General features: G+C 49.0%; 1 protein-coding gene across 1 annotated transcript in view; it reads right to left on the reverse strand.

The window, feature by feature from the left end:
- The window catches only part of LOC141074328 (uncharacterized), a 119,126-nt gene extending 93,730 nt beyond the window's left edge, over positions 1-25,396 (reverse strand). The window contains exons 1-2 of the mRNA XM_073561956.1: positions 25,183-25,396; positions 15,928-15,986 (exon numbers count right to left, since the gene is read on the reverse strand). Coding sequence (XP_073418057.1) covers positions 15,928-15,985 — 58 coding nt within the window. The 5' untranslated portion in view covers position 15,986; positions 25,183-25,396. The remainder of the gene's footprint in view (positions 1-15,927; positions 15,987-25,182) is intronic.
- Between the last annotated feature and the right edge of the window lie 2,388 nt (positions 25,397-27,784).

Here is a 27,784-nt window from a genome sequence, read left to right on the forward strand (position 1 = left end):
AGGAACAAGATATATAATAGATATATAGACAGATAGATACCTCCAAGGAAACCCGTGCATTTGTGGCGCCCCTGAGGGTTCAGTCGCCACAGAGGTACTGCACCTCCTCCTGAGGTGTAGTGTGGGGAGGTTGAGCTGGGTACGGTTCTGTCTGTGATAGGAGACAGAGTTTGACAGCAGGTGTCATGTGGCAGTCTGCCCATCAGAGGTCACTGGAGAGCGCCGATGGCAGTGATTATGTAACTGTCATTTGAGTGTTACATAACTGCCAGAGGTCAAGGTGACTCTGATTGGGCAGAGGTGACAGTCAGGTGACAGAGGGTGGGGCTACCTGGTCTGTCTGAATAAATACTGAGGTAAGCTTCCAGAAGCTTCAGTCAGCCAGGGGAGCTCACAGGTTAGGAGAGTCTGTCACATAAAGGAGACCCCTCAGAGACTTTGGACAGTGGAAACGGTCACGGGGGTGACCCTATAGGACATTGGTCACAGACAGAGACGGCCTGTGAGGACCTGGATTATTGGTGGACTTTGTAAGGTGAAACGCCGTGGTGGATTGGCCTAGGGCAGCCACGGCGGATAGAGCCACGAAGTACGCCTGACAGAGAAAGTGTACAAGTGAAGGTACCCGGGAGGAGGATAACAGTGTGAAACATCTGTCGTGTTTTGTTCTGGTCGTCGTGAGGGCGGCCAATAAAAGCAAACCTGTTGAATACAATTCCTGCCTCTGTCTCGTGCCTGTCGACGTCAAGAAGCGGGTCACCCCCCATTCCTGTGAGTACAGCACATCTCCGCCGCCTACCAGCCACACCACCTAAATACCACAGCACACTACCCTCCGCCCCAGCCTGCCACCCGGACCTCTACAGTAGTATCCCACTCCCCAAGTAAGGTGGTAACACCTGACCAGCCTCCAAAACCTGCATCCCACACAAACACAGTAGTGTAGCAGAGCAACCTTCATGGCTCCCTGCTTGGAACACGAAGAGTGCTGGGAGGTGGGGGGAGCTTAGACTGCACAAGAGAGCGGGAGAATATTAGGACTAGGTCAGTCTGTGAGAGAAGATCCCCTGAGAGGGATGGAGTGAGGGAGGTGCTGCAGCAGACTCCTGTGACCTGGAGCTGCTGTCACGGGAAAGCGAAATAGCCTGATTCTTCAGAAGAAAGAAAGTTTAGTACGGAACGTAAGGAGAAGAAGAGAACTAAGGATTAGGGTCAGAGCAGAACCCTTCTTGAAGTTTGAAGCGCATGGCCGGGGTCCGGTCCCCGAGGCTGTTTGTGAAACTAATGCTCCAGCAGCAGACACCGGAGGAATAGGAGCTGTGACCACTCTATTCTCACAAAAGACTCGAAGACACGGTGGCAACCTATGTGTGAGCCGGGACATGACGGATGGAGTCCCCGAAGCAGGCTACAGTCACGTGTCATGCGAGTAGAGTTCCAAGGAACATCTGAGAAGAGGAACTTGGGTTTAACACACAACTATAAGTACTTCAGTTTAAGCGCTAGTGGGGAGACGTTCAGAACAGGCACACGAAAGGGAGATCTGGAAAGGTTAATTCAATCTGCCTGGGAGTTGGCTGAGCCCCTGATCTGGAGACCGCAGCTTTGAAGAGGGCACCTGTCTGTGCCAAGAACATGAGTAAAAGAACTGGAACAGCATTCATCTGTCTCATTGCCTTCTTCCTGCGCCAACCCACTCAGCACTGCTACATCTCTGTGCCTAACCCTGCACCCTCTACTTCTCACTATCTCCTCATTTGCCAACCTCATCTACTCTGCCCTGGGACTACAGCCCTACCTGTGGAGGGCTACAACATCATTGCTGCACCCCACCATCTGTCCCAGAGAAGCAACCCTGCAGCGCTGGTCAAACTGACCAGAAACCACAGGTGGCGTCACGAATCATCTCAACAACTTTATTCCCATCACTCTACCCCATTTACATTGACCGCCTGAGGCCACGGGCTGGGTAACTGCCACTGTGACATCTCCCATTGTAATCAACGGGCCCGGCACCGAGTACCCCACAGCCTCTGGGGGCGAGTCAACTTTGGCGTCATGAACAGGATGACGAAGCCCGGTACCACCGGGTCCTGTGTGCTGAAGATTTATCGGACTTAAAATTGCTGAAAATGTGCAAAACAATCAAAATGATAGACTATAAAATGGACTCTCAAAATGGCCGCCGTTGCGGTGAAGAAGGGCGTGACAACATGGGTGACCCTAAGAAAAGAGCACGAACTGTCCTGGGCCTCCCCTGCCTGAACTTCTATGCAACAGCAATATGGCCCACGCCCCGGGGGGTTCGTATACTGGCTTGGTATGGAGGCAGAGGAATAAGACGCCACCCCAGGAAGGAGGAGCAAAGCCCTGTGGCGGGAAAGGAGCCCAGGAAGGAGAGAGAACGCCAGGACGCCATGATGGAAGGAGGACGGAGGCCAGGAGATCGCGGAGGAGAAGAATGGGTCGCCCTCCCAGGGCAGTGGGGTACTCGGTACCGGGTCGGTCTCTCAGAGGGGAATGTCACAGCAGCGGTGACCCGGTCGGTGTCCTTGGGTGCCCATGTAAAAGGGATGAAGTGATGGAATAAAGTTTATGAGTGAATGATTCGTGACGCCACCTGTGGTGTTCGGCAATGAAGATGTTAAGCCGACGCTGCAGACAGATCCTCTGGGACAGATGGTGGGGTGCAGCAATGATGGTGTAGCCCTCCACAGGCAGGGCTGTAGTCCCAGGGCAGAGTAGATGAAGAGGGTTAGTGTTGAGGAAGAGGGTGCAGTGTTTGGCACAGAGATGTAGCAGTGCTGGAGAGTTTGCAGGAAGAAGACAATAATTAATAATAATAATAATCTTTATTTATATAGCGCCAACATATTCCGCAGCGCTTTACAGTTTAACAGTTTCAAAACACAAGTCATAAGTAACAACGTTAACAATACAGCAATTTAAAGTAAAATAAGCCGCCCCTGCTGGTGAGAGCTTACAATCTACAATGAGGTGAGGGAGATACAAAGCACAGGTGTGTATTTACAATGGTGTATCTACAATGATGGTCCAGCCATCTTGAGAAGGTGGGGGACAGAGATAGTGAATGGCCTACATACTCACACTTGCCCATAATTAGTGAACGTGATAGGCTGCTCTGAATAGATGTGTTTTGAGACAAGGACACAACAGGGTGCAGTTTCTTTACCTTTACTTTGCTTGGCAAATGCAGTCCAGGACCCAGATTACAGATGGCACAGGAGCTGGCTAGCCTGGAAGCAACTTAGGAATCTCTCTAGGCAGATGGGTTGTGTAGTCTCCTTCCTAGCGCTTAGTTTTAGGTACTTGCAGTACTGTGTTACACTGAAGTTCCACTTGCTTATCCTCTTTAGAACTCCCTCGTATGGCAGACAGCTGTAGCCTTCTTCTTCTGGCTCACACGTCGCTGTTGTGCCTCTGAGTCTTATGTGGGAATAGAGCATTTACAGCTTCCTATTCCTCCGGATTCTGTTGCAGGAACATCAGTGTCCGTACAGCCTTGGAGACCGGGCTCCAGATCATGTGCTATAGCTGGGAATGAGCCTGAACTCTCTGCTCAATCTCCCAGCTCTTCTCCGCATGTCCACACACGTTTCCCTCCTCACACAAACTCCTAATTTCCCCTTCCTGGCCCCCAGAAAGCAGCTCTTCCCCCAGTTTGGGGTTCAGAGCTCCCTCTGCTTGCCTGGAGTGGGAGCTGTGTTGTGTGTTTAACTGCCAGAGAGACCCTTTATTGCTTCCAAGCATGACATCACACTCCCTAGGAGGAAGGGAGGAAGATAATGCCACTGTGGCGACCATACTCCTGGGGGCACCACATTCCCCCCTAATGCAATTCAGTACTCCCGGACTGAAGATAAAACATGTAAACATTAACAAATGAACAATTATAACTGTAACAAGATTTCCAAAAAAATGAAAAATACAAAAAACAAAGCTTAAAAATAGTCCTAATGACGATAAGTCCATGAGTCAATGTCCATGGTCCAATTCCTGAGCAAGTTGGCAAACTATGTACAAGGATTGTTTTGACCACACACAGTCCTGTGGTCCAGCTGTCCATGAAACAAAATAAAATATTCAAAAAAAGTCTTACAGAGTCTCTGTAGGCACAAAACTTGAAACGTTGTATATTTACAGATTAACAATTACAAAACCTATTTATATACGAAACCTTATGGGTGGTATACCTTGGGTACTACGGACAGACCTACGTAGCACTGGTGTTGTTGGGGACCTTACTGAATGCCTTGTGTTAAATACTACTGGTGTAATGTGTGTTGGACTGGCTACATAACTGTTAGCACATGGAGCGCCCTGGCCAGGGCTATCGGGGTACTCGGCACGGGCCCGTTGATCTCAATGGGAGTTGTCACGGAAGCTGTGACCCGGTCCGTGGCCCTGGGGCTCCATGGCAAAAGGGGGGGTGCAAGAACAATGGAGTAGAATTGATGAATAGTTCGTGACGCCACCTGTGGTGCTCGGCAAGGGAGATGTTAAGCCGACGCTGCATTCAGATCCTCTGGGACTGGTGGTGTGCTGCAGCTAAGATGGTGAAGCTCCCCACAGGTGGAGCTGTAGTCCCAGGGCAGTGTGGATGTAGGGGTAGCTGAGAGGCGCGGGCAGTGTAGAAGCTGGTACCCAGATGTAGCGGTACCAGGTGTGTTGGCGTAGGTATGAATGGAGGACACCGGGGCTTGCAGTTCCAAAGCTTTACTCACAGTCTGTTGTACACATCGGTGCCTGCCTCCGTACCGTGTCCTCCGGGTCAGAAGCTCAATCAACCTCCAGTGTTGTGAGTTAATTTTCCCCTTCATTACTGAGGCCTGAGGAACTCCCTCTTCTGGTAAAGAAAGGTAGTGAGCCTGATTATCAAACACCTGAGGCTGATGATGATGGCTGGCTGAGTGGAGTTACTGACTGGATATAAGGCTGCCGACGCCCTTCTGCCCTGCGGGTGATTTCTCTGTGGGATCCTTGGAGACCAGTCTGAATTCCTGCTCCTCTAAAGCTAAGTTTGCTGCTCGGCCTTTTGCTTTGGTGCTTTGACTTTGTTTTGCTTTGTTTTTCTGGATTTCTGCCATTCCCTGCTGGGGTGTGCTGAATTCATTTAGCTGTCTTCTGAAAATACCTGAGTGCTGATTTAGTTTTTGAAGCCTAGCTGCTTCAGGGCCTTTTTCATATCAGCTTGTTGGCTTATGTCTTTGATAGGGTTTTGGCAGATTGCAGACAGCAGCCTTCCTGTCCTTTCCTATCTAGGTAGTTTTGGGCCCCGTCTTTGCTCAGTCTATCTTTCTGTCTGTGTTAGTATTTTCATCTTGCTTCACCGTCATTATATGTTGGGGGCTGCCTATTGCTTTGGGGTCTGCTCTGGGGCAGTTTAGATTTCCCCTTTCTTTCTTTAGGCCTATGTAATTTTCTGGCTGTGATCGAGGGGTCTAGGGCATCGTAGGAACCCCCCACGGCTGCTGCTAGTTGTGTTGATAGGTTCAGGGGTCTGCAATCTGATAGTTGCCAACTTCTCTGGTTTTCTGGACTTAGCTTGTATTTCTGCTTTTGCCTCCTACGGTGACTCATTCATAACACTCCAGGCCAGATGGTATGCTCCCTTCCAACGCTCCGCCAACATGTACCTTTCTGAACGTCTCCTCTTATAGCGCCTTTAAGTGTGAAGATCTCCTAGTACTGAGTTTTGAGTTACCCTGGAGTTCCTCCTGACAGATGTTCCCAAGAACTCTACTTGTACAGCAGACAGCTGTAGCCTGCTTCGGGGACTCCTTACTCCTGAATCCCGGCTCACTATCAATGTTGCTGTTGTGCCCCCAAGTCTTAGATGGGAGTAGTGCATTTACAGCCCACTACTCCACCGGTGTCTGCTGCAGAACCATTAGTGTCCATACAACCTCGGGGACCGGGCCCCGGCCTTGCGCTTAGAACTTCAAGGCAGGGTTCTTCCTCTAGCCCACGTCCTCTGTTCCCTTTTACTCCTACATTCCGTACTAGTCTTTCCTTCTTATGGAAGATCAGGTTTCTGCTCAACGTCTTTCTCCTTCTTCCCTTTCCTGTGCCAGCTGGCTCAGATCACAGTGGCAGCTGCAGCACTCCTTCCTCCATCTCTCTCTCCGGGACCTTCCTTCCTCACTCCTCTCTGAGTGACTCCCTCTCACTCACCGACTGACCTGAAATCCTACACCTTCCCGCTCTTTTATGTATTCTAAACTCCACCCGCCTCCCAGTACGTTTCGTGTTCCAAGCAGGGAGCCACCAAAGGTGCTCTGCTACACTCCAAGCAGAGAGCCGCAATGTAACTTTGCTGAACTACCGTGTTCTGTGGGATGCGAGTGTTGGAGCGTGGTTAGGAGCCTCCAACTCACCTGGATGGTGGGGCACCACACCTCAGGAGGAGGTGCAGTACCTCTGTGGCAACTGAACCCTCAGGGGCGCCACACACATGGATACTAGATTTCCTAGGACCACTTCTACTCACTGTGGGCATGACAGATTCACCACCGTCAGGGTGAGAATTCTCTTGTTCTACTGCTGGTGTAGCATCCGCTGCTTGTACTTGCTGGTTTTGAGTGATCTCGAGTCACTTCTTCTTGCACTACCAGTTGGGGAAAGGTCAAAACTGGCACCACTATGGCTTGATTCGCTCTAGTCCAATTTGCAGGGAATTCTCCGAGTACAGTGCTGACCTTTTCTTCTTCTATGGGCTGAAGGTTGTTTTGCTCTTCCATTCTGTCCTTTAGTTGGTCAGGGCACAGTTTCAGATGATCCCTCGATACTGCTGATGATGTTTCTCCTCCATCTTTACTGATAAGGCACACTTTGGTGTTGTCGAAGTTTGATGGTAAGACGGTGTAGGGTTCAGCTTCCCATTGGTCATCCAATTTATGCATCCTTCTTTTCCTCTTTAGGACTTGTTCTCCTGGTGACAAGGTAACTGCCGGTGCATGTTGATTGTAGTTCTTTTCTTGTTTTTGTCTCGCTTGCGCTAGACTCTTTTCTTCTCTGTCTGCCACCCAACTCGACATCTCCACTGTGCTGCACTGCCTAACATCTCCTTTTCACCTCTGTCTACCTTCATACCCGACTCCTCCACAGTGCTGCACCACCCTACATATCCTCCCCATCTCTGTCTACCATCCTACCCGTCTTCTCCACAGTGTTGCACCGCTCTACATCTCCTCCTCAGTTTTGTCTACCATCCTACCCTATTTTTATGCTTTGGATGTTTGGAAAAAAATCTGAAATTCATAACTTTAGTTTCAGGTTTTTTTTCCATTGATGGCGCTGTGAGAAGGCTTGATTTTTGTGAAGTGATTTGATTTTTTTATTGTGACCAGTTTTGCAGAGGTTCATCGACTGAAAAATGGCAAATTTGAAGTTTCACATTTTTTTACTATACACTGTTTACCTTATTGGTTAATTGATTTTATACTGGGTACGTTCATATGTTTTTTTTATTTTTGCATTTTTTAAACAGGAAAAAGGAATGCTTTATTAACCTGTCATTTTTTTTCTCCATTTTTAGTGTATTTTTTAGTAGGGGACTTAAACTTGAGATAGTTTGTTTGATTGCAAACTGTAATATAGAGAGCAAGAAACGACCTGGAAACCATCTGCAGGCAAGAAACGACCTGGAAACCATCTGCAGGCAAGAAACGACCTGGAAACCATCTGCAGAGACTTTGAAGACTTAGGCAAGAAAGTGAAAGAACTGGGAGCGCAGGTGGTCTTCTCTTCCATCCTCCCAGTGGATGGCCATGGAACAAGGAGGTGGAATAAGATTCTGCAGGTGAACAACTGGCTACGTCGATGGTGCCGTCAGCAACGATTTGGATTTCTGGATCATGGAGTGAACTACTTATACGATGGACTACTTGCTAGAGATGGGGTGCACCTTACGAAGACTGGAAAGCATGTATTTGGAAGTCGCCTTGCTACTCTTGTAAGGAGAGCTTTAAACTAGAACAACATGGGAAGGGAAGCAAAAGACCAGAAAAAGCCATACGCCTGACAAATGCTATTGAGAACTCTGCTATTAGAAGTGGAAAGGAAGAACAAAGACGAAAGAATCTAATTAATAAAAATATTGGAGAAAGAGAAACCAATCACAAACTAAAATGTTTCTATACTAATGAACAAAGCATGGGCAACAAACAAGGAGAATTGGAACTATTAACACAGGAAAAGAAATATGATGTCATTGGAATCACTGAAACTTGGTGGGACAATACACATGATTGGAATACAAGACTAGAAGGATACAACTTATTTGCAAGAAACAGACTTGATAAACGAGGAGGGGGTGTCGCATTGTATGTTAGAAACGCATATATCTGCACAGAGATTGAAGCTTCAGAGACTGGGAGTTCTGTGGAAACTGTTTGGGTAAGAATACAAGGACAGAACAATGGAAAGGACACCATTGTAGGCATTTACTACAGGCCGCCTGTGCAAGCTGAAGTTATGGATGAACTCTTTATGCATCAAATGGCCAAGTTCTCCAAAAAATATGACATAGTTGTCATGGGAGATTTCAACTATCCAGACATTTGTTGGGAATCTCTCTCAGGCAAAACTAACAGGTCAAGGAGATTCTTATCCTCTCTTGCTGACAACTTTATCTTCCAAAAGGTAAGGGAGAAAACAAGGGGAACTGCTACCTTGTATCTAATCCTTATAAACAGGGAGGAAATGGTTGAGGAGGTAAAAGTGGCTGGGACCCTAGGAGGTAGCGACCATGCTATTTTAGAATTTTGGATAACTAGAGGCGGAAGACCTGTGAAGACTCAGACATCAAGGTTAGATTTCAGAAAGGCAGATTTTAAGGAATTCAGAAAGAGAATTGGAGGGATCCAATGGCTGGATATCCTTAAAGACAAAAATGTCGAGGAAGGATGGGAAATCTTGAAAAATGAAATTCTCAAAGCACAGTTGTTAACAATTCCGAAAAGAGGGAAGAATAGGAAGCATTTAAGGAAGCCAGGATGGATGAACACAGAACTTAAGCACATGCTAAAAAGGAAGAAAAAAATGTTTATAAAATGGAAAGAGGGAGGCATATCTAAAGAAGAATATAATGCTGTCTGCAGAACCTGCAGGGCACAAATCAGATTACTAAAGCTGACAATGAATTGAGGCTTGCAAGAGATGTCAAAAGCAATAATAAAGGATTTTGGGGATATGTCAAAAGTAAAAGAAAAGTCAAAGATGCTATAGGATTTTTACAGGATGAAAATGATGACATGGTAAGACAGGATGTTGAGAAGGCTGAACTTTTAAATTCCTATTTTGCATCTGTTTTCTCTCAGAAAGGAAATGTAACATCAACTGTTATTCACTGTCCTATTAAGGGAATAGAAGAATCCAGGATATCTATAAACAGAAAGATAGTGAGGAAACACTTAGCTAACCTAAATGAATTCAAGTCTCCAGGCCCAGATGAATTACACCCCAGAGTACTGAAGGGGATAGCAGAAGAAATTTTTGAACCCCTCTCCATAATCTTTGAAAATGCTTGGAGAACAGGAGAAGTGCCAGAAGACTGGAGAAGAGCAAATGTTGTTCCTATCTTCAAAAAGGGGAAGAAGGTGGACCCAGGCAACTATAGGCTGGTGAGTCTGACTTCTATACCAGGAAAGATCTTTGAACAAATTATTAAACAACATGTATGTCAATACCTGGATAAGAATGAAGTGATTAAACAGAGTCAGCATGGGTTTGTAACTAATAAGTCATGTCAGACTAACTTAATTTCCTTCTATGACGGTATCACTGATTGGGTGGATCAAGGAAATGCTGTAGATATAGTATATCTTGACTTCAGCAAAGCATTTGACAAAGTCTCTCATACAATCCTTATTGAAAAAATGACTAAGTATGGAATGGACAAGGCAACTGTTAGGTGGATTCATAACTGGCTTAGTGATCGGACCCAAAGAGTGGTCGTAAATGGCTGCACATCCAGTTGGAGGAATGTCTCAAGTGGGGTACCACAGGGCTCTGTCCTGGGCCCTGTATTGTTCAACATCTTTATCAATTATTTAGATGAAGGAATTGAGGGTAAACTGATCAAATTTGCTGATGACACAAAGCTAGGAGGGATAGCTAATACTAGAGAAGAGAGAGAGAGGATTCAAAAAGATTTAAATAAACTGGAGAAGTGGGCAGCAACTAACAGAATGGTTTTTAACAGGGAGAAATGCAAAGTACTACATCTGGGCAATAAAAATGAAAAAAGCATATATAGAATGGGAGGAATAGGGCTAAGTGACAGCACATGTGAAAAAGACTTGGGTATACTAATAGATCACAGACTGAATATGAGTCAACAGTGTGATGCAGCAGCAAAAAAGGCAAATGCAATTCTAGGATGTATTAACAGAAGCATACAGTCTAGATCACGTGAAGTCATTATTTCCCTCTACTCCTCTTTGGTCAGACCTCATCTGGAATATTGTGTCCAGCTTTGGGCACCACATTTTAAAAAAGACATCAACAAACTGGAGCAAGTTCAGAAAAGAGCGACCAGAATGGTGACCGGTCTGCACACCCTGTCTTATGAGGAAAGGTTGCAGGATTTGGGAATGTTTAGTTTGCAAAAGAGAAGACTGGGAGGAGACTTAATAGCTGTCTACAAATATCTAAAGGGCTGTCACATTGTAGAAGGAACAACTTTATTCTCATTTGCACAAGGAAAGACTAGAAGCAATGGGATGAAACTGAATGGGAGGAGACACAGATTAGATATTAGAAAAAACTTTTTGACAGTTAGAGTGATCAATGAGTGGAACAGGCTGCCACGAGAAGTGGTGAGTTCTCCTTCAATGGAAGTCTTCAAACAGAGGCTGAACAGACATCTGACTGGGATGATTTAGCGAATCCTGCTTTGAGCAGGGGGTTGGACCAGATGGCCCAGGAGGTCCCTTCCAACTCTACGATTCTATGATTCTATGATCATCTGATATGAAGCCCAGCCTCATGGACAGACAAAGATTATATCAATTTGGGTCTTCAGTAAACTCATGACTGCCTTGGCAGCATATTGGCACACCACTATTGTTAAGAGATATATGACAGTTAAAGCATAAAAATGTTGGTGTTGTCTCCACCCTATTAATTAGGCCACACTCCATTTTATGGCATTGTGGGGAGGTTGAACTGACAGACAGGTCTGCCTGTGGTGAGAGGCAGAGGGACAGCGCAGTGTAGGTACAGGGGCACTGAGATAAAGAGAAAGGGGTGCTATGTTGCAGTTTGACCATTAGAGGGCAGTGGGGAGTGTAGGAGAGTGACTGTAGAACTGCCATTGGTCAAGGTAACTGTCAGGTGATAGTGGGCGGAGCTGCCAGGACTGGGAGTATAAAGGCCGTGGGAAGGTTCTGGAAAGTCCAGTCAGCCAGGGGAGCTCACTAGTGAGGAGGATCTGCCATAGAGAGAAAGACGGTAAAAAGCTTTCAGTGAGAAACTGACAGTTGAGACGGTCACAGGGGGTGACCGAAAGGATAGTAGCCGCAGACAGAGACGGTCTGGGGGTACCAAGTGGATGGTGTATTTTGAATGGTGAAGCGCTGTGGTGGATGTGCCTAGGGCAGCCATGGTGGGAAGAGCCACAAAGGATGCCACGACGGTGAAAATCAGAAGCGAAGGTACCCGGGTCTGTGAACAATAGGACTGTGAAATTCCTGTGATGAATCGCATCGGTCGTCAGAGAGGCGGCCAATAAAAACGGATCTGTTGACTATAACCCCTGTCTCAGTCTCGTGTCTGTCAACGGCAAGAAGTGGGTCACCCCCCATTCCTGTTGATTTATCACCCCCTCGCCTATCCTACATTTGGCGTAGTCGGCAGGATCATTGCCACAAATACAACACCTTCAGTGGCAAGCCTGCTCCCAAGTACCACAGGCCCCTAAGCCGTGCGGGGTGAAGAATTTTATTTTATTTTTTTCTCTCCTTTTCCTGTGGATTACAATTTGGACCTGCGCTTCGGATTGCGGGCTGCCAATAAGTAAAACCAGAGCATAAAAGTGTACTGTTAAAATGGCTGTGGCATTTCAGCGTCAGGAAGAGACACAGGAGTTTGCAGCCATAACGGACAATCTAGGACTGTGTCGCGTCCGCCCCTGGGGGGAGCAGCTTACATCAGGAGACAGCCGCCCTCTCATGCTGGTCGGCCTCTCCACCCAGTTTCCAAGATCCAACGCCCCACGCCCGAGCGGGAGTAGCCCTGGTGAAGAGACTGAGTGTAGCTGCTCGGCGCCATTGAGTCTCGGGATCTCGGGCGATATGCAACGCTGCAGTTGCCGTGGCCTCTGACGCCTGGAGTAGAAATGGCATCAGGAAGTTGAAACCTGCCGGGAGACCTGCCCCTGGGAGCCATTCTCGGTGCCCCGTACCCCGATGCAACTGCCCGTGGAAGAAGCTGGACAAGTATCTCCCGTGGAGCCAACGGGCCTGGAGGCCGACCCTGCCGGACCGCAGAGTAAAGATCCCATGGCGATTGGAGGAGCTGCGGGAAAGCCTGCTGGGAGCCGTGACGCCGGGAAAGGTGAGCGTTCCCCCGGCCCAGCTGGCGGTACAGATCCCGCCCCCACGCCCAGTGCACCAGACAGGTCCCCGGGCCCTGACGCCAGCCATCTGCCCCCTCGGCCGACCTCCCACTCTCCAGCAACTACGGCCCTGGATGACGTTGCGCCTCCTGACAAACATCCCGAGCCACCCCGCCTGGCGACGCCGGTGCGGAGTCAACCTGCGGCTGACCCTGCCGTGATCTGTCTTCCGGCCGCGGCTTGTTCACCAGAGCCTGCTGCCACTTTGGGCCCGCCGCAGGTCACCGCGGCCTGTCTTACCGACACCCGTGGCTGCCGCTGTCCCATCTGCGGCCATGGCTGCGGCCTACTCATTGGAGCCCACGGCCGCCTTGATTCCGGCTGCGGCCGGCTACACAGCCTACCCGATGACACCTGTGGCCGTTTCTGTCCCATCCGCTACTCCGGTTGCCGCCTGCTCCCCAATGTCTGCGGCCGCCTCTGCTCCACTCTCGGCTGCGGCCCACCCACCGGACTCTGCGGCCTATACCGGACCCTCTGCTTGGGTTGCCGAAATTATTGAAAAGAAGAATGCCATGGAATGGGAGGTGTGGGCGTTACTCCATGAGAAGGGGGAGGCCGCCATGTCTGTTCCACGGTCATACAGGCGGCTGGTACATATGGACACCGGCAAGGGCTACGGTTTCATTAGAGATCTTACCACCGGTTATAAAATCTATTTAAACGTGGCCTCCATCAAGCACGGCCGGATTCTGCAACCGGGAGATCTAGTCTCCTATTACAAGGAGTATTGTCCCCGCGGCTACTACGCGGTGGCCGTCATCGCCTACCCTGAGGGGTACAAACCTCCATAAAGAAACGAGGACTCCTGGGTCTCGAGCATCAGGGACACTCGAGGCCCAGAGATATTGCTGGCATTCCAGAGACTCTACGGCTGTGGAGTCCCCTGTTTTGGCGAAACATTGGCCGCCAGGAGGTGGCCCGGAGCACCTATACAATGGACTGCCGGGACTGCAGTGCACCGTTGCACAATGAGGGGACTGTTCCGCGTCTCCATGGGAAGCATATCCTCCTCTTGGTGCAGCAGGGATGCCTAATGGAAGTGTTTTTCTTAAAGGAAGGGGGAGCACCCCTGTCCTCATTTGGTTAATATTTTTGTTTGTTTGTTTGTTTGAAGTGTATTGTTTTTGTTAAAAAAAAAAAAAATGTTTTTATAAAAACATATTGCAGTAAATATGGTAAAGTGTGTAGTAAATTTGACATGTTGAAATGTTATAAAAAATGTGTGTTCAACAGGTCCCGGGTGCTTGGAGTATGCCGACCATGAAGTATTTAAGTTGGCAGGACGACAAGACAGGAAGAGTGTAGACAGACAGTGGTCCTTGAGTCAGGCCCCAGTACCACGTACCCCCTAGAACAAGATTGTCGAGGATGACAATGGACAAAGGAAGGAGGAATGTGGGGAGGTTGAACTGACAGACAGGTCTACCTGTGGTGAGAGGCAGAGGGACAGTGCAGTGTAGGTACAGGGGCACTGAGAAAAAGAGAAAGGGGTGCTGTGTTGCAGTTTGACCATTAGAGGGCAGTGGGGAGTGTAGGAGAGTGACTGTAGAAGTGCCATTGGTCAAGGTAACTGGCAGGTGATAGTGGGCAGAGCTGCCAGGACTGGGAGTATAAAGGCTGAGGAAAGGTTCTGGAAGGTCCAGTCAGCCAGGGGAGCTCACTAGTGAGGAGGATCTGCCGTAGAGAGAAAGACGATAAAAAGCCTTCAGAGAGAAACTGACAGTTGAGACGGTCACGAGGGGTGACGGAAAGGATAGTAGCCGCAGACAGACAGTCTGGGGGTACCAAGTGGATGGTGTATTTTGAATGGTGAAGCGCTGTGGTGGATGTGCCTAGGGCAGCCACAGTGAGAAGAGACACAAAAGATGCCACGATGGTGAAAATGAGAAGCGAAGGTACCCGGGTGAGCAATAGGACTGTGAAATTCCTGTGATGAATCGCATCGGTCGTCAGAGAGGCGGCCAATAAAAATGGACCTGTTGAATATAACCCCTGTCTCAGTCTCGTGTCTGTCGGCGGCAAGAAGTGGGTCACCCACCATCCCTGTTGGATCATCACCCCTTCGCCTATCCTACAGCATCACACATCATTCATCACAATCAATGCAGAACACGCAACAGACCTGACCCTTAAATAAATACAAACGTCAAACAAGACTCTTAAGATAAAATAACCCCCAAAAAAACACAGACTAATGCCTAAACTTTCTAAACAGTTATGTCATGGCTCTGGATGGCCTCCCTTTGGTTTGGGGAGGGCTATATTTACCTGCCCCTGTGCTGGACTCCTCGTCAGTGATACTTTCATTCTCGGCTGAGCAGCTGACCCTTGGGATACCTGTATATACTGCCTGTTCTTGTATGCTTGTACTGTGTATGACCCGTCCCATCCCTCGTCTTGGATCTGCGCTTAGACTCTGTGTCTTCTGTCTTATCTATGGTTTTGATCTCTGCTAAAGCTCCCTGACTATTCTCTCGTTTGTGCCCTTGGTGACTGCGTTACCCTCTCTGGCTTCTGACCCCAGCTTGTATTGTACCAGTCTGTCTGTTTCCTCCTTTGCTTACCGTGTTACCCTCTGGTCTGACCTCGGCTTGCTTGACTCTTCTCTCGGCTCCGCCGGTTCCCGTCGCCATTCTCGGGAGTACAGGGCTTTGCCCCGCCTCCAGTCACTCCCCCGGTTATCACGTGTTGCAGGTCCTGTTAACCTGTGGTGCACTCACAGCCCCGGCTGCACGTTACAGCAGGAATCCTCCAGCTTCCTGCGCACTTTCCCGGGCACACATTCTGACTCTGGTTCTGTGTTCACTACAAGTTACAGGCCCCAGACTCCTTAAAAAAATGCCCAGTGTCATACTTACAACAGTTCTGATTTTGCCTGATATTTTCTTTGTAAAATGCATAAAAAAGAGGGCGGAGTTTAACAAGCTCACATCCATTGGACATATTAGGGGGCTGTCCTAGCTTTTTGCAGTGCTCCTTGGGGGTGGGGATTCAATTTCCTGAATTCTTAGTTTTAATTGTTGGAAGCAATCACGCCCCAAACCAGTCCTGCCCCTAAATAACACTAGACATGCAAGTAATCTTCACTTTCCATTCTTCTAGTTCCTTTTACCCTCGGGATGCTGCCTCAGACTGCATTCTTATTTTAAAGGCAGAGCAATGCACTGTAGATTTGCCTGCACCTCCCGGAGTCAGAAAGATCTTCCATTTTTCATGGAATTGCCAGTATGTAATCACATCAATCATTCATTGTTATAAAGAGCAAAGAAAGAAGTTTACTGAACCTGTAGGAGCGCCGTCAGACACCATCCAGGTGAGGACAATGAGTAAAAGAGTCTTCATCCTGCAAATCATCAAATAATTCATGTAAATTGTCTGCTCCCATTTATATATGTAGCACATTAAAGCCTGTGAAAGGGAATCTGTCATCAAGTTACTAGTACTCCGCATGACCGTGTACTGGTGATGTGAAGTATATCCCCTTCCAAGTAGTCACACATACACGTCACTGACAATATCTCTCAATGAGGACTCCGTATATTGGCAAAACAACTACCAGAGTTAAGGAGAGAGTCAGGATTCACAAAATCACAATGGACCAAGGACAAGGACCGGTGGCCAAATATTTCCTAGGGGAAGGACCTATAGTCAGTCCACCTTCACAATATTGGGATGAGGTGGAAGCTGACAGCAGTCATTGAAGTCTAAGGACAACCATGAGCTTACACTCTGCATGAAAGAGTGGACCCTGTTGACTATAAGAGCTTACAGTATACAGGAAAGAGAGAGGACCCCACTGACCATAAGAGCTTACACTCTGCAGGAGAGAGAGATCCCCACTGACCATAAGAGCTTACAGTATACAGGAAAGAGAGAGGACCCCACTGACCATAAGAGCTTACACTCTACAGTAGAGAGAGGACCCCACTTACCATAAGAGCTTACACTCTACAGGAGAGAAAGGACCCCACTGACCATAAGAGCTTACACTCTACAGGAGAGAGAGGACCCCACTGACCAAAAGAGCTTACACTCTACAGGAGAGAGAGAGGACCCCACTGACCATAAGAGCTTACACTCTACAGGAGAGAGAGAGGACCCCACTGATCATAAGAGCTTACACTCTACAGGAGACAGAGAGTAGACCATAAGAGCTTATGTGGCGCCCCTGAGGCTGTCTCCACAGAGGTGTAACGGGGTCTACCAAGCTGGGGTACCTCTTTCAGTACCACCCCGTGTTTTCAGAGGTCCGCTCTGCGTTGGCTGGAGTCTGAATGAATGACGCTGGCTGGAATTCCTTGGTTACATGGGCGCATATAAAAGATCACTTCTTCTCCATGTATTTCCAGTCTGACAACACTTTACTCACAGGACACAGAATATATCACACAGATACAGAGGGCCGGCCAATAGAAAAGCGGCAGGCCACACATACATTACAAAAGCTGCAGGTGGCCGGAGCCTGCCGATGTTTACTGTGAGAATTACAAAGGTGGGGGAAGGGCGGACAAAAGGAGAATATCGTGTCCCCTCTGCCCAGGAGCGCAGCCTGTGAACTGATGCATTAGGGACATGCATCTCACATGGAACCTATTATACATACATATAACTGCACAACATATTCTGGGTGCTGAGTGGCTCTGTAACACGTAACACAGCTCCCCTTTTCAGCGACGCGATCGGCATACACAGTCTGATCCTCAACGGATCGGTTTGGGGATGACCAAAGTTTATGGGGTTGGTACAAGTTCCGTTTGTCGACTTAGTCCATCGGCATTACCATTTGTTTGCCGGGTCTGTGGTGGATGGTGAAGTCCAGAGGTTGTAGGGCTAAACTCCACCGCAGCAATCTGGCGTTGTCTCCGGAGACCCGATTAAGCCAGACTAGGGGATTATGGTCCGTTAGGAGGGAAAACTGTCGTCCGTACAAATATGGTTGCAACTTCTTGAGTGCCCATACTACCGCCAGGCACTCCTTCTCGATGGCCGCATAGCTTACTTCACGGGGCAGTAGTTTCCGACTCAGGTAAGCTACCGGGTGTTCTTGGCCGTCCGGCCCGACTTTGCTCAGTACTGCCCCCAATCCAAACATAGAAGTGTCTGTGTGAACAAGGAAACGTTTAGTTGGATCGGGTGCAGCCAATACAGGGGTATTGGTGAGGGCGTCCTTTAGTTGGCGGAAGGCTTCCTCACACTCTGAGGTCCAGGTTACCTGGCGGGGTTGGTTTTTACGGGTCAGATCAGTGAGGGGCTTGGCTACGCTGCTGTAATTGGGAACGAATTTCCTGTAATACCCCGCTGTCCCTAGAAACGCCATGACCTGGGTTTTAGTGGGTGGGATGGGCCACTTGGCTATGGCCTCAATCTTGGCTGGTTCTGGTCGCTGTTTCCCACTTCCCACCCAATGCCCTAAATACTGAACCTCTGCTTTGCCCACGTGACACTTGTTTGGGTTCAGGGTGATTCTGGCCTGGTGGATCCTGTCCAATACTGTCTCTAGGTGATTTAGATGCTCTTCCCATGTCGCACTGTAGATGGCGATGTCGTCCAGGTAGGCACAAGCATAGTCCTGGAGACCATCCAGAAGCCGGTCAGCCAGCCTTTGGAAGGTCGCCGGGGCAGTCTTCATCCCGAATGGCATAACTCGAAACTGGAATAAGCCGAACGGGGTGACAAATGAAGACTTGGGAATAGCGTCAGGACTAAGGGGAATCTGCCAGTAGCCTTTGCATAGATTGATGGTAGTCAAATACTTTGCCCCTGCCAGCCGGTCTAACAACTCATCCACACGCGGCATGGGGTATGCATCCGTCACTGTTTTCTCATTGAGCCTACGATAGTCTACACAAAACCATGTAGTCCCATCCTTCTTGGGCACTAACACTACAGGGAATGCCCAGGGACTATCTGACTCTTCAATGACCCCTAAACGCAGCATCTCTTGTATCTCTTGTCGCATCCCCTCTCGTACAGACTCAGGGACGCGGAAGGGGTTTTGTCGCAGGGGGGTCTGATCCTGGGTCTCAACCTTGTGTTGTACCAGGCGAGTGTACCCTGGTCTCCCCGAAAGCATCCTCTGTCGCTGCCTCAACAACTACTCCGCCTGCTGTCTCTCCCGGGGGCCTAGGTCTTCACCCAAGTGTACCTGGTCCCATGTTTTAGACTGAGTCCTTTCCCCTAAGACATCCGGCAAGGGAAGTCCGGCTAAATCCTCTGCTTCAGGTGCACAGATGGCCACTACCTCTTCAGGGCGCTCCCGGTAGGGCTTCAGCATATTCACGTGGAACATGCGGATAACCTTGGGGTCGTCACAATCGGCGACATTATAGGTTGTGTCGGCTATTTTCCCCACTACCTGGTAGGGCTCCTGCCATGCAGCTTGAAACTTATTCTGCTTAGTGGGCTCTAACACCAGGACCTTCTGTCCTATTTCCAAAGTGCGCTCTCTGGCCCTCCGATCGTACCATATGCGCTGGCGCCGCTGGGTCGCCTACATGTTCTCACGTACAGCCTGAGTCAGCTCCTGTAGGCGGTCCCGGAATTCCAGCACATAGGGTACAACAGGTACCCCTTCTATGAGGCCCTCCCCTTCCCAGTGTTCCAGCACTAAGTCTAGGGGTCCCCTTACCCGTCTCCCGTATACCAGATCGAACGGGGAGAACCCCGTGGATTCTTGGGGCACCTCCCGATAGGCAAACAGGAGGTGTGGCAAGAATTTCTCCCAGTCCCTGTATGTCCTCGTAAAAGTCCCAATGAGCTCTTTTAATGTCCCGTTAAAGCGTTCACACAACCCATTGGTTTGCGGGTGGTACGGGGCACTTCTAATGGACTTTATGCCGCACAGCTTCCACAGTTGGTTGGTCACCTCTGCTGTAAACTGGGTACCCTGGTCCGAGATAATCTCCCGGGGAAATCCAACTCGTGAGAACACCTGGAGCAGGGCGGCCGCCACCGTCTCTGCCAGTATGTTAGGTAACGCATCCGCCTCTGGATACCGTGTGGCATAATCTACCACTGTCAATATATACTTTTTCCCGGACGGACTGGGTTTGGCTAACGGCCCTATCAGATCGACCGCTACTCGGCTAAATGGTTCCTCCACAATGGGGGGGGGGCCTAATTTGGCCTTGCATCGATCACCCCCCTTGCCAATGCGCTGGCAACTGTCACAGGTCTGGCAGTACTGACGAACATCATAGGTTACCCCCAGCCAAAAGAAGTTTTGTGTCAGACGATGCCTGGTGCGACTGACGCCGAAGTGCCCGGCTAAGGGTATGTCATGAGAGATTCGTAGTAGCTCCTGCCTATACTTCTTGGGAACTACCAGCTGTCGTTAGTGGGGCTCGTCCCTGTGTGGTGCTGCTCTGTGATCCGGTAGAGGAGTCCCTGCTTCCATACAAACTGTTCCCCTTCCAGTACCCCTCTCCCCTCCTGTGCCTTCCCACGATATCCCTCTAATGAAGGATCCTCAAGTAACTCCCTCTTAAATTCATCTGGGGTTGTCCAAGAAATGTGTCTGGCTATGGGAATACGTGCAGGGCTGGGATGTCTTACCTGGGCCTCCTCTGAGTGTGATTCCGCCTCCGCAGCTCGAGCTTGTCTCCGGGTGGTCACAGGATATGTCTCATCCAGAGGGGCCACCGAGAATGCAGACAACATGGGCCCCAAGTCATTTCCCAGCAAGACGGCTGCAGGAAAATCCTCCATCAAGCCGACCTCAACAAGGCCTTCCCCGACTCCCCAGTACAGGTGAATCCTGGCAGTGGGCAGTCGATGTATGGCTCCCCATGCTACACGGACTGCCACTGTCCGGTCCGTCTTCTCTTGGTCCCGGATGAGATGAGGCTTCACAAGGGTCAAAATTGCTCCGGAATCTCTTAGTCCCTGCATACGTTTCCCATTAACCCACACGACCTGTCGATGCTGTTGTCGATTATCTGCCCGGGCTGCCTGCACGGGGTCTACTTCATGCAGCACTTCCTCCATCTCTTCCACCCCTTGGTTAGTCGTAGCCCCCAATGCCGGGTCAGCTTCGCCTTGGTAGCAGTGTACAGCAGCCCAGCTGAAGGTAGCTGTTCCCGCCTTTGGCCACTGGGTATGCTGAGTCCAGTTGGGACATTGTCTTTGTAGGTGGTCCAGCTGACGGCAGGTGTGGCATCGCTCCCCAGGGGGACTGTGGTAGGTAGGGTTTCTAGCTGGTCCCCCTACAATCTTCTGTGGTTTGGGGCCCCTCAGGTCCATGGGCGGGCCCCTAGTGACAATCTTTGATCCAGACAACTGCGGCCTCCTGGCATCATGATGTTCATCGGCCAGACGAGCGGCTTCCTCAAGAGTCGTTGGCCGCCTGTCCAGGTCTCCTCCACGTTCACATTGGGGGGCGCTGCACTGTCGTGTTCCAAGATGGCTGCTATCAAATCCGCTTTTGTTTTGTTGCTGGAGATCAACCCTCGGGCTTCCACCAGATCTTTTAATGTAGTCCTCTTTAACTTCTGGTAGTTGTTTTCCATTCATTCCTTTCCTCCTGTAGAAGGGGTATCATATCCCGCCGCTGCCACCAGTGTAACGGGGTCTACCAAGCTGGGGTACCTCTTTCAGTACCACCCCGTGTTTTCGGAGGTCCGCTCTGCGTTGGCTGGAGTCTGAATGAATGACGCTGGCTGGAATTCCTTGGTTACATGGGTGCATATAAAAGATCACTTCTTCTCCATGTATTTCCAGTCTGACAACACTTTACTCACAGGACACAGAATATATCACACAGATACAGAGGGCTGGCCAATAGAAAAGCGGCAGGCCAGACATACATTACAAAAGCCGCAGGTGGCCAGAGCCTGCCGATGTTTACTGTGGGAATTACAAAGGTGGGGGGAGGGCGGACAAAAGGAATCATAGAATCGTAGAGTTGGAAGGGACCTCCTGGGCCATCTGGTCCGACCCCCTGCTCAAAGCAGGATTCGCTAAATCATCCCAGTCAGAATATCGTGTCCCCTCTGCCCAGGGGCGCAGCCTGTGAACTGGTGCATTAGGGACATGCATCTCACATGGAACCTATTATACATACATATAACTGCACAACATATTCTGGGTGCTGAGTGGTTCTGTAACATGTAACAAGAGGTACTGCACCTTCTCCTAAGGTGTAGTGCCCCACCATCCAGGTAAGGTGGGAACTCCTTTCCACGCTCCAACAATCGCACCCCACACAACAGGGTAGTTCTGCACAACCACATTGCGGCTTAGTGCTTAGAGAGTAGCAGAGCACCTCTGGTGGTTCCCTGCTTGGAACACTGGATGTGCTGGGAGGTGGGTGGAGTTGAGATACATAAAAGAGTGGGAAAGTGTAGGATTACAGGTTCAGTCTGGCAGAAGGTCAGGCGGGTAAGAAGCCACTCGGGAGAAGTGGGGATCCCTAGAAGGAGGGATGGAGGAGGGAGTGCTGCAGCTGCCACAGTGATCTGAGCCAGCTGGCACGGGAAAGGAAAAGGAGAAAGACGTAGAACTGCAACCTAAGCTTCCATAAGGTAGAGAAAGACCAGTACGGAACGAAGGAGTAAGGAGGACAGAGAGGACGTGAGTTGGAAGAGGAACCCTGCCTATAGGTTCTCAGCGCAAGGCCGGGGCCCGGTCCCCGAGGTTGTATGGACACTTAAGGTTCTGCAGCAGACACCGGTGGAGTAGTTGGCTGTAAATGCACTACTCCCATCTAAGACTTGGGGCACAACAGCAACTGATTAGAGAGCCAGGGCTCAGGAGAAGGGAGTTCCCGAAGCAAGCTACAGCTGTCTGCCATACGAGTAGAGTTCTTGGGAACATCTGACAGGATAGGGTACCACGGTACTGGAGATCTTCACACTTTAAGGCGCAATAGAGGAGTCGTTCAGGAAAGGTACATGTTGGCGGAGTGTTGGAGAGGAGCTTTCCATCTGGCCTGGAGGTTGGCTGAGTCTCTGACCTTGAGGACACGACCCGGAGGCAGGCACCCTTGTGTACTGCAGACTGTGAGTAAAGCTTTGGAACTGCAAGCCTCGGTGTCCTCCATTCATTCTTGCGCCAACCCGCTCAGCACCGCTACATCTGGGTACCATCCTTTACACTGCCTGCGCCTTCCACAACCATTACAACTACACTGCCCTGGGACATCAGCCCTGCCTGTGGAGGGCTATACCATCACTGCTGCACCATACCATCTGTCCCAGAGGATCTGTCTGCAGCGTCGGCTTAACACCTCCCTTGCCGAGCACAACAGGTGGCGTCACAAACTATTCCATTCCATTGACTACATTCCCCCATTACTCGGGCGCCCAGGGCCATGAACCGGGTCACCGCTGCTGTGACACATCCCCCCTGACACCGGCCCGGTACCGAGTACCCCACAGCCCTGGGAGGGCGACCCACTTACACTCTACAGGAGAGAGAGAGGACCCCACTGACCATAAGAGCTTACACTCTACAGGAGAGAGGACCACACTGACCATAAGAGCTTACACTCTACAGGAGAGAGAGAGGACCCCACTGACCATAAGAGCTTACACTCTCCAGGAGACAGAGAGGACCCTGCTGACCATAAGAGCTTACACTCTACAGGAGAGAGAGGACCCCACTGACCATAAGATCTTACACTCTACAGTAGAGAGAGGACCCCACTGACCATAAGAGCTTACACTCTACAGGAGAGAGAGGACCCCACTGACCATAAGAGCTTACACTCTACAGGAGAGGACCGCACTGACCATAAGATCTTACACTCTACAGGAGAGAGAGGACCCCACTGACCATTAGAGCTTACACTCTACAGGAGAGAGAGAGAGGACTCCACTGACCATAAGGGCTTACACTTTACAGGAGAGAGAGAGAGGACCCTGCTGATCATAAGATCTTACACTCTACAGGAGAGAGAGGACCCCACTGACCATAAGATCTTACACTCTACAGGAGAGAGAGGACCTCACTGATCATAAGAGCTTACACTCTACAGGAGAGAGAGGACCCCACTGACCATAAGATCTTACACTCTACAGGAGAGAGAAGACCCCACTGACCATAAGATCTTACACTCTACAGTAGAGAGAGGACCCCACTGACCATAAGAGCTTACACTCTACAGGAGAGAGAGGACCCCACTGACCATAAGAGCTTACACTCTACAGGAGAGAGGACCCTACTGACCATAAGAGCTTACACTCTACAGGAGAGAGAGGACCGCACTGACCATAAGATCTTACACTCTACAGGAGAGAGAGGACCCCACTGACCATAAGAGCTAACACTCTACAGGAGAGAGAGAGAACCCCACTGACCATAAGAGCTTACACTCTACAGGAGAGAGAGGACCCCTCTGACCATAAGAGCTTACACTCTACAGGAGAGAGAGGACCACACTGACCATAAGAGCTTACACTCTACAGGAGAGAGAGAGAGAGGACTTCACTGACCATAAGGGCTTACACTCTACAGGAGAGAGAGAGAGAACCCTGCTGATCATAAGATCTTACACTCTACAGGAGAGAGAGAACCCTGCTGATCATAAGAGCTTACACACTACAGGAGAGAGAGGACCCCACTGACCATAAGATCTTACACTCTACAGGAGAGAGAGAACCTCAATGAACATAAGAGCTTACACTCTACAGGAGAGAGAGGACCCCACTGACCATAAGATCTTACACTCTACAGGAGAGAGAGAGGACCGCAGTGACCATAAGAGCTTACACTCTACAGGAGAGAGAGAGAACCCAACTGACCATAAGAGCTTACACTCCACTGGAGAGAGAGGACCCCTCTGACCATAAGAGCTTACACTCTACAGGAGAGAGAGAGAACCCCACTGACCATAAGAGCTTACACTCTACAGGAGAGAGAGGACCCCTCTGACCATAAGAGCTTACACTCTACAGGAGAGAGAGGACCCCACTGACCATAAGAGCTTACACTCTACAGGAGAGAGAGAGAGAGGACTCCACTGACCATAAGGGCTTACACTCTACAGGAGAGAGAGAGAGAACCCTGCTGATCATAAGATCTTACACTCTACAGGAGAGAGAGAACCCTGCTGATCATAAGAGCTTACACTCTACAGGATAGAGAGGACCCCACTGACCATAAGATCTTACACTCTACAGGAGAGAGAGGACCTCACTGATCATAAGAGCTTACACTCTACAGGAGAGAGAGGACCCCACTGACCATAAGATCTTACACTCTACAGGAGAGAGAGAGGACCGCACTGACCATAAGAGCTTACACTCTACAGGAGAGAGAGAGAACCCCACTGACCATAAGAGCTTACACTCTACAGGAGAGAGAGGACCCCTCTGACCATAAGAGCTTACACTCTACAGGAGAGAGAGGACCCCAATGACCATAAGAGCTTATACTCTACAGGAGAGAGAGGACCCCACTGACCATAAGAGCTTACACTCTAAATTAGAAAGAAAGATGGCCATGCTGACCATAAGAGAAATAAGCAAGTAATAAATATGACTGTCACCACAGTGCTCACAACAAACATCAATAAGAAAAGTGAAAAAAATGTTTCTCACCTGAACTAATGTTCGAGGAACAACAATCAGCCGATGTGAAATCTAAGCCAAACACAACAGGTTATTATGTATCGCCCCCCGAGACCAGTGGTCAGACCACTTTACCAGGTGATATCACAACGACCTTTATATACAAACAGGACAGATGAAAAGAGGGAAGTTCTCTTTCCACAGACACATGTCACGTTACTTTAACAGTTATTTCAGAAAGAGTCATGAACACCTTTGTGCGATAAGGAGATAAAACAGGTTACGATGTTGACCGCACAGGAGAATGAGGCATAACTGACATTTCTATACCATAAATGGCCATCAAAAATCCAGGCATTACTGTATATGCTGACACGTTCACCCTGCAAAACAGCAAAAGTACACGCTATACAGACGCGAATATCTACAGTGCCTTGAAAAAGTCTTCATACCCTGTGAACTTTTCATGTTACACCCAGAAACGTAAATTTATTTTATTGGGATGTTATGTGACATCAACACAAAATAACAAGTATTAGTAACATGTAAAGGAAATGATACATGGGTTTCTAATTATTTTAAAAATATAAATCTGAAAATTGTGAGGTGCAATTGTATTCAGCCTCTGTTATCTGCTGCCCCTAAAAAAAAATCCTGAGTGACCAGTCACTTACAGAAGTCACATAATTAGTACATTGCGTCCTCTTGGGTGTGATTTCTTCTCAGTATAATTTCAGCTGTTCCGTGAAGGCCTCAGAGGTTTGTGTGAGAACATTAGGGATCAAAGAGCATCAAGGAGCCCACTAGACAGGTCAGGGATAAAGTCATGGAGAAGAGTAAAGCAGAGATAGAATATAAAAAAAATAGCCCACGTTCTGAACATCTCACAGAGCAATCCATCATCCAAAAAACGGAGGAGTATGTGTGGCACCCCAGAGTCCGGTTGTCACAGTGACATCGCCTACCTCTAAGAGGTGAAGTCATGCTTGGAGGCAGAAAGGGGCCCTCATGCCAGGTAATAGATTAAATTACAAATTCCTGCTGCAGGTCAGAAAAGGGAGATGTCTTATAAATTCTGGCCAGCAGAGGGGGTTGGTGAGTCAGCTAGAACTCAGCTGAGGGGGGTGTCATGGAAACGAGAGCAGCTGTGAGAGAAATGACAAGGCAGTTAAACGTGAGGTAAAAAGATCTTTCTGGAAGATCCTGTCAGTTAAGGAGAGGGAGCTGATCTAAGAAGAAGGAAAAGGACACGAGCAGAGATAAGAGACTCTGGGGAAGCTAATATTGCGTATAGCTGACCCCAGAGCGAAGCGCTAATAGAGAGAAAGAAACATCAGAGTCCTGGGTGGACAGGAGCTATATATCCTGTTCGTGACGCCGGTTGGAGCGCCCCGCGGGGCCTGGGGGTACTCGGTACCGTCCCCCATTGAAGTCGACGGGCCCGGTACCGAGTACCCCCAGGCCCCGCGGGGCGCTCCATATGCAACAACTGCTAACCTACGAAGACATGGCCATCCACCTAAACTGACATCCCAAGCAAAGAGAGCGCTAATTAGAGATTCAGCCAAAAGTCCCATGGTCACTATAGAGGATCTGCAGAGATCCACAGTTCACAGGGGAGAATCTGTTCACAGGACACCTATTAGTAGTACACACCACAAAATTGGTCTTTATGGTAGAGTGGCAAGAAGAAGACATTTTTGAAAGCAAGCCATAAGAAATCCTGTTTGCAGTTTGCAAAAATACATGTAGAGTACATGGCAACTATGTTTAAGAAGGGGCTCTGGTCAGATGAGAGCAAAGTAAAACTTTTAGTCTAAAAGCAAAATGCTATGTGTGGCGGAAAACTAACAATGCACATCACCTTGAAAACACAATCCCCACCGTCACACATGGTGGGGGCAGCACCATGCTGAGGAGATGCTTTTCTTCAGCAGGGAAGCTGGTCAGAGTTGATGCGAAGATAAATGGAGCCAAATACAGTGCAATCCTTGGGGAAAACTTGTTAGAGGCTGCAAAACACTTGAGACTGGGGCTTAGGTTCACCTTCCAGCAGGACAACGACCCTCAACACACTGCCAGATCTACAATGGATGGTTTAGATCAGAGCATATTCCTGTGTGGGAATGAGCCAATTACAATTCAGACTGAAATGCCATTGAGAATATGTGGCTATACTTGAAAATTGCTGTTCACAGACGCCTCTATCCATTCACACTGATCAAATGTGCAAAGAAGAATGAGTGAAAGTTTCAACCTGAAAATGTGTAAAGCTGGTAAGGGCAGACCCCAAATGACAGAATACCAAGACCATGGATTCCAAATGGGGAAACAACCACAACACCGTTTGCTGCGGGACACAGACAATCTGCCCTGTACCTGTAAGCAGGTAGTCTGAATGCAACAGCACAGACACCAAAAGGTTATTGTAAAGGCAAATCCTACAGGAAACATATTCACAGAATTTCTAACAATTATCTAAACTGAGATATATTGGTTAGTTTACAATAAAGTCTTGAGATTAGCTCAGAGTTTACAGTCCAACCTAGTTCTTGTTGGGAAAAGGTGGGGGGTAAACTCTGCATTCGGTGAGGTCAGTCTCTAGGAACTTCCACGGCTTTCTGGACGCTGG

This window comes from Dendrobates tinctorius, unplaced genomic scaffold (assembly GCF_039654945.1).
Source record: "Dendrobates tinctorius isolate UK_male_01 unplaced genomic scaffold, ASM3965494v1 ptg000332l, whole genome shotgun sequence".
Lineage (NCBI taxonomy): Eukaryota > Metazoa > Chordata > Amphibia > Anura > Dendrobatidae > Dendrobates > Dendrobates tinctorius.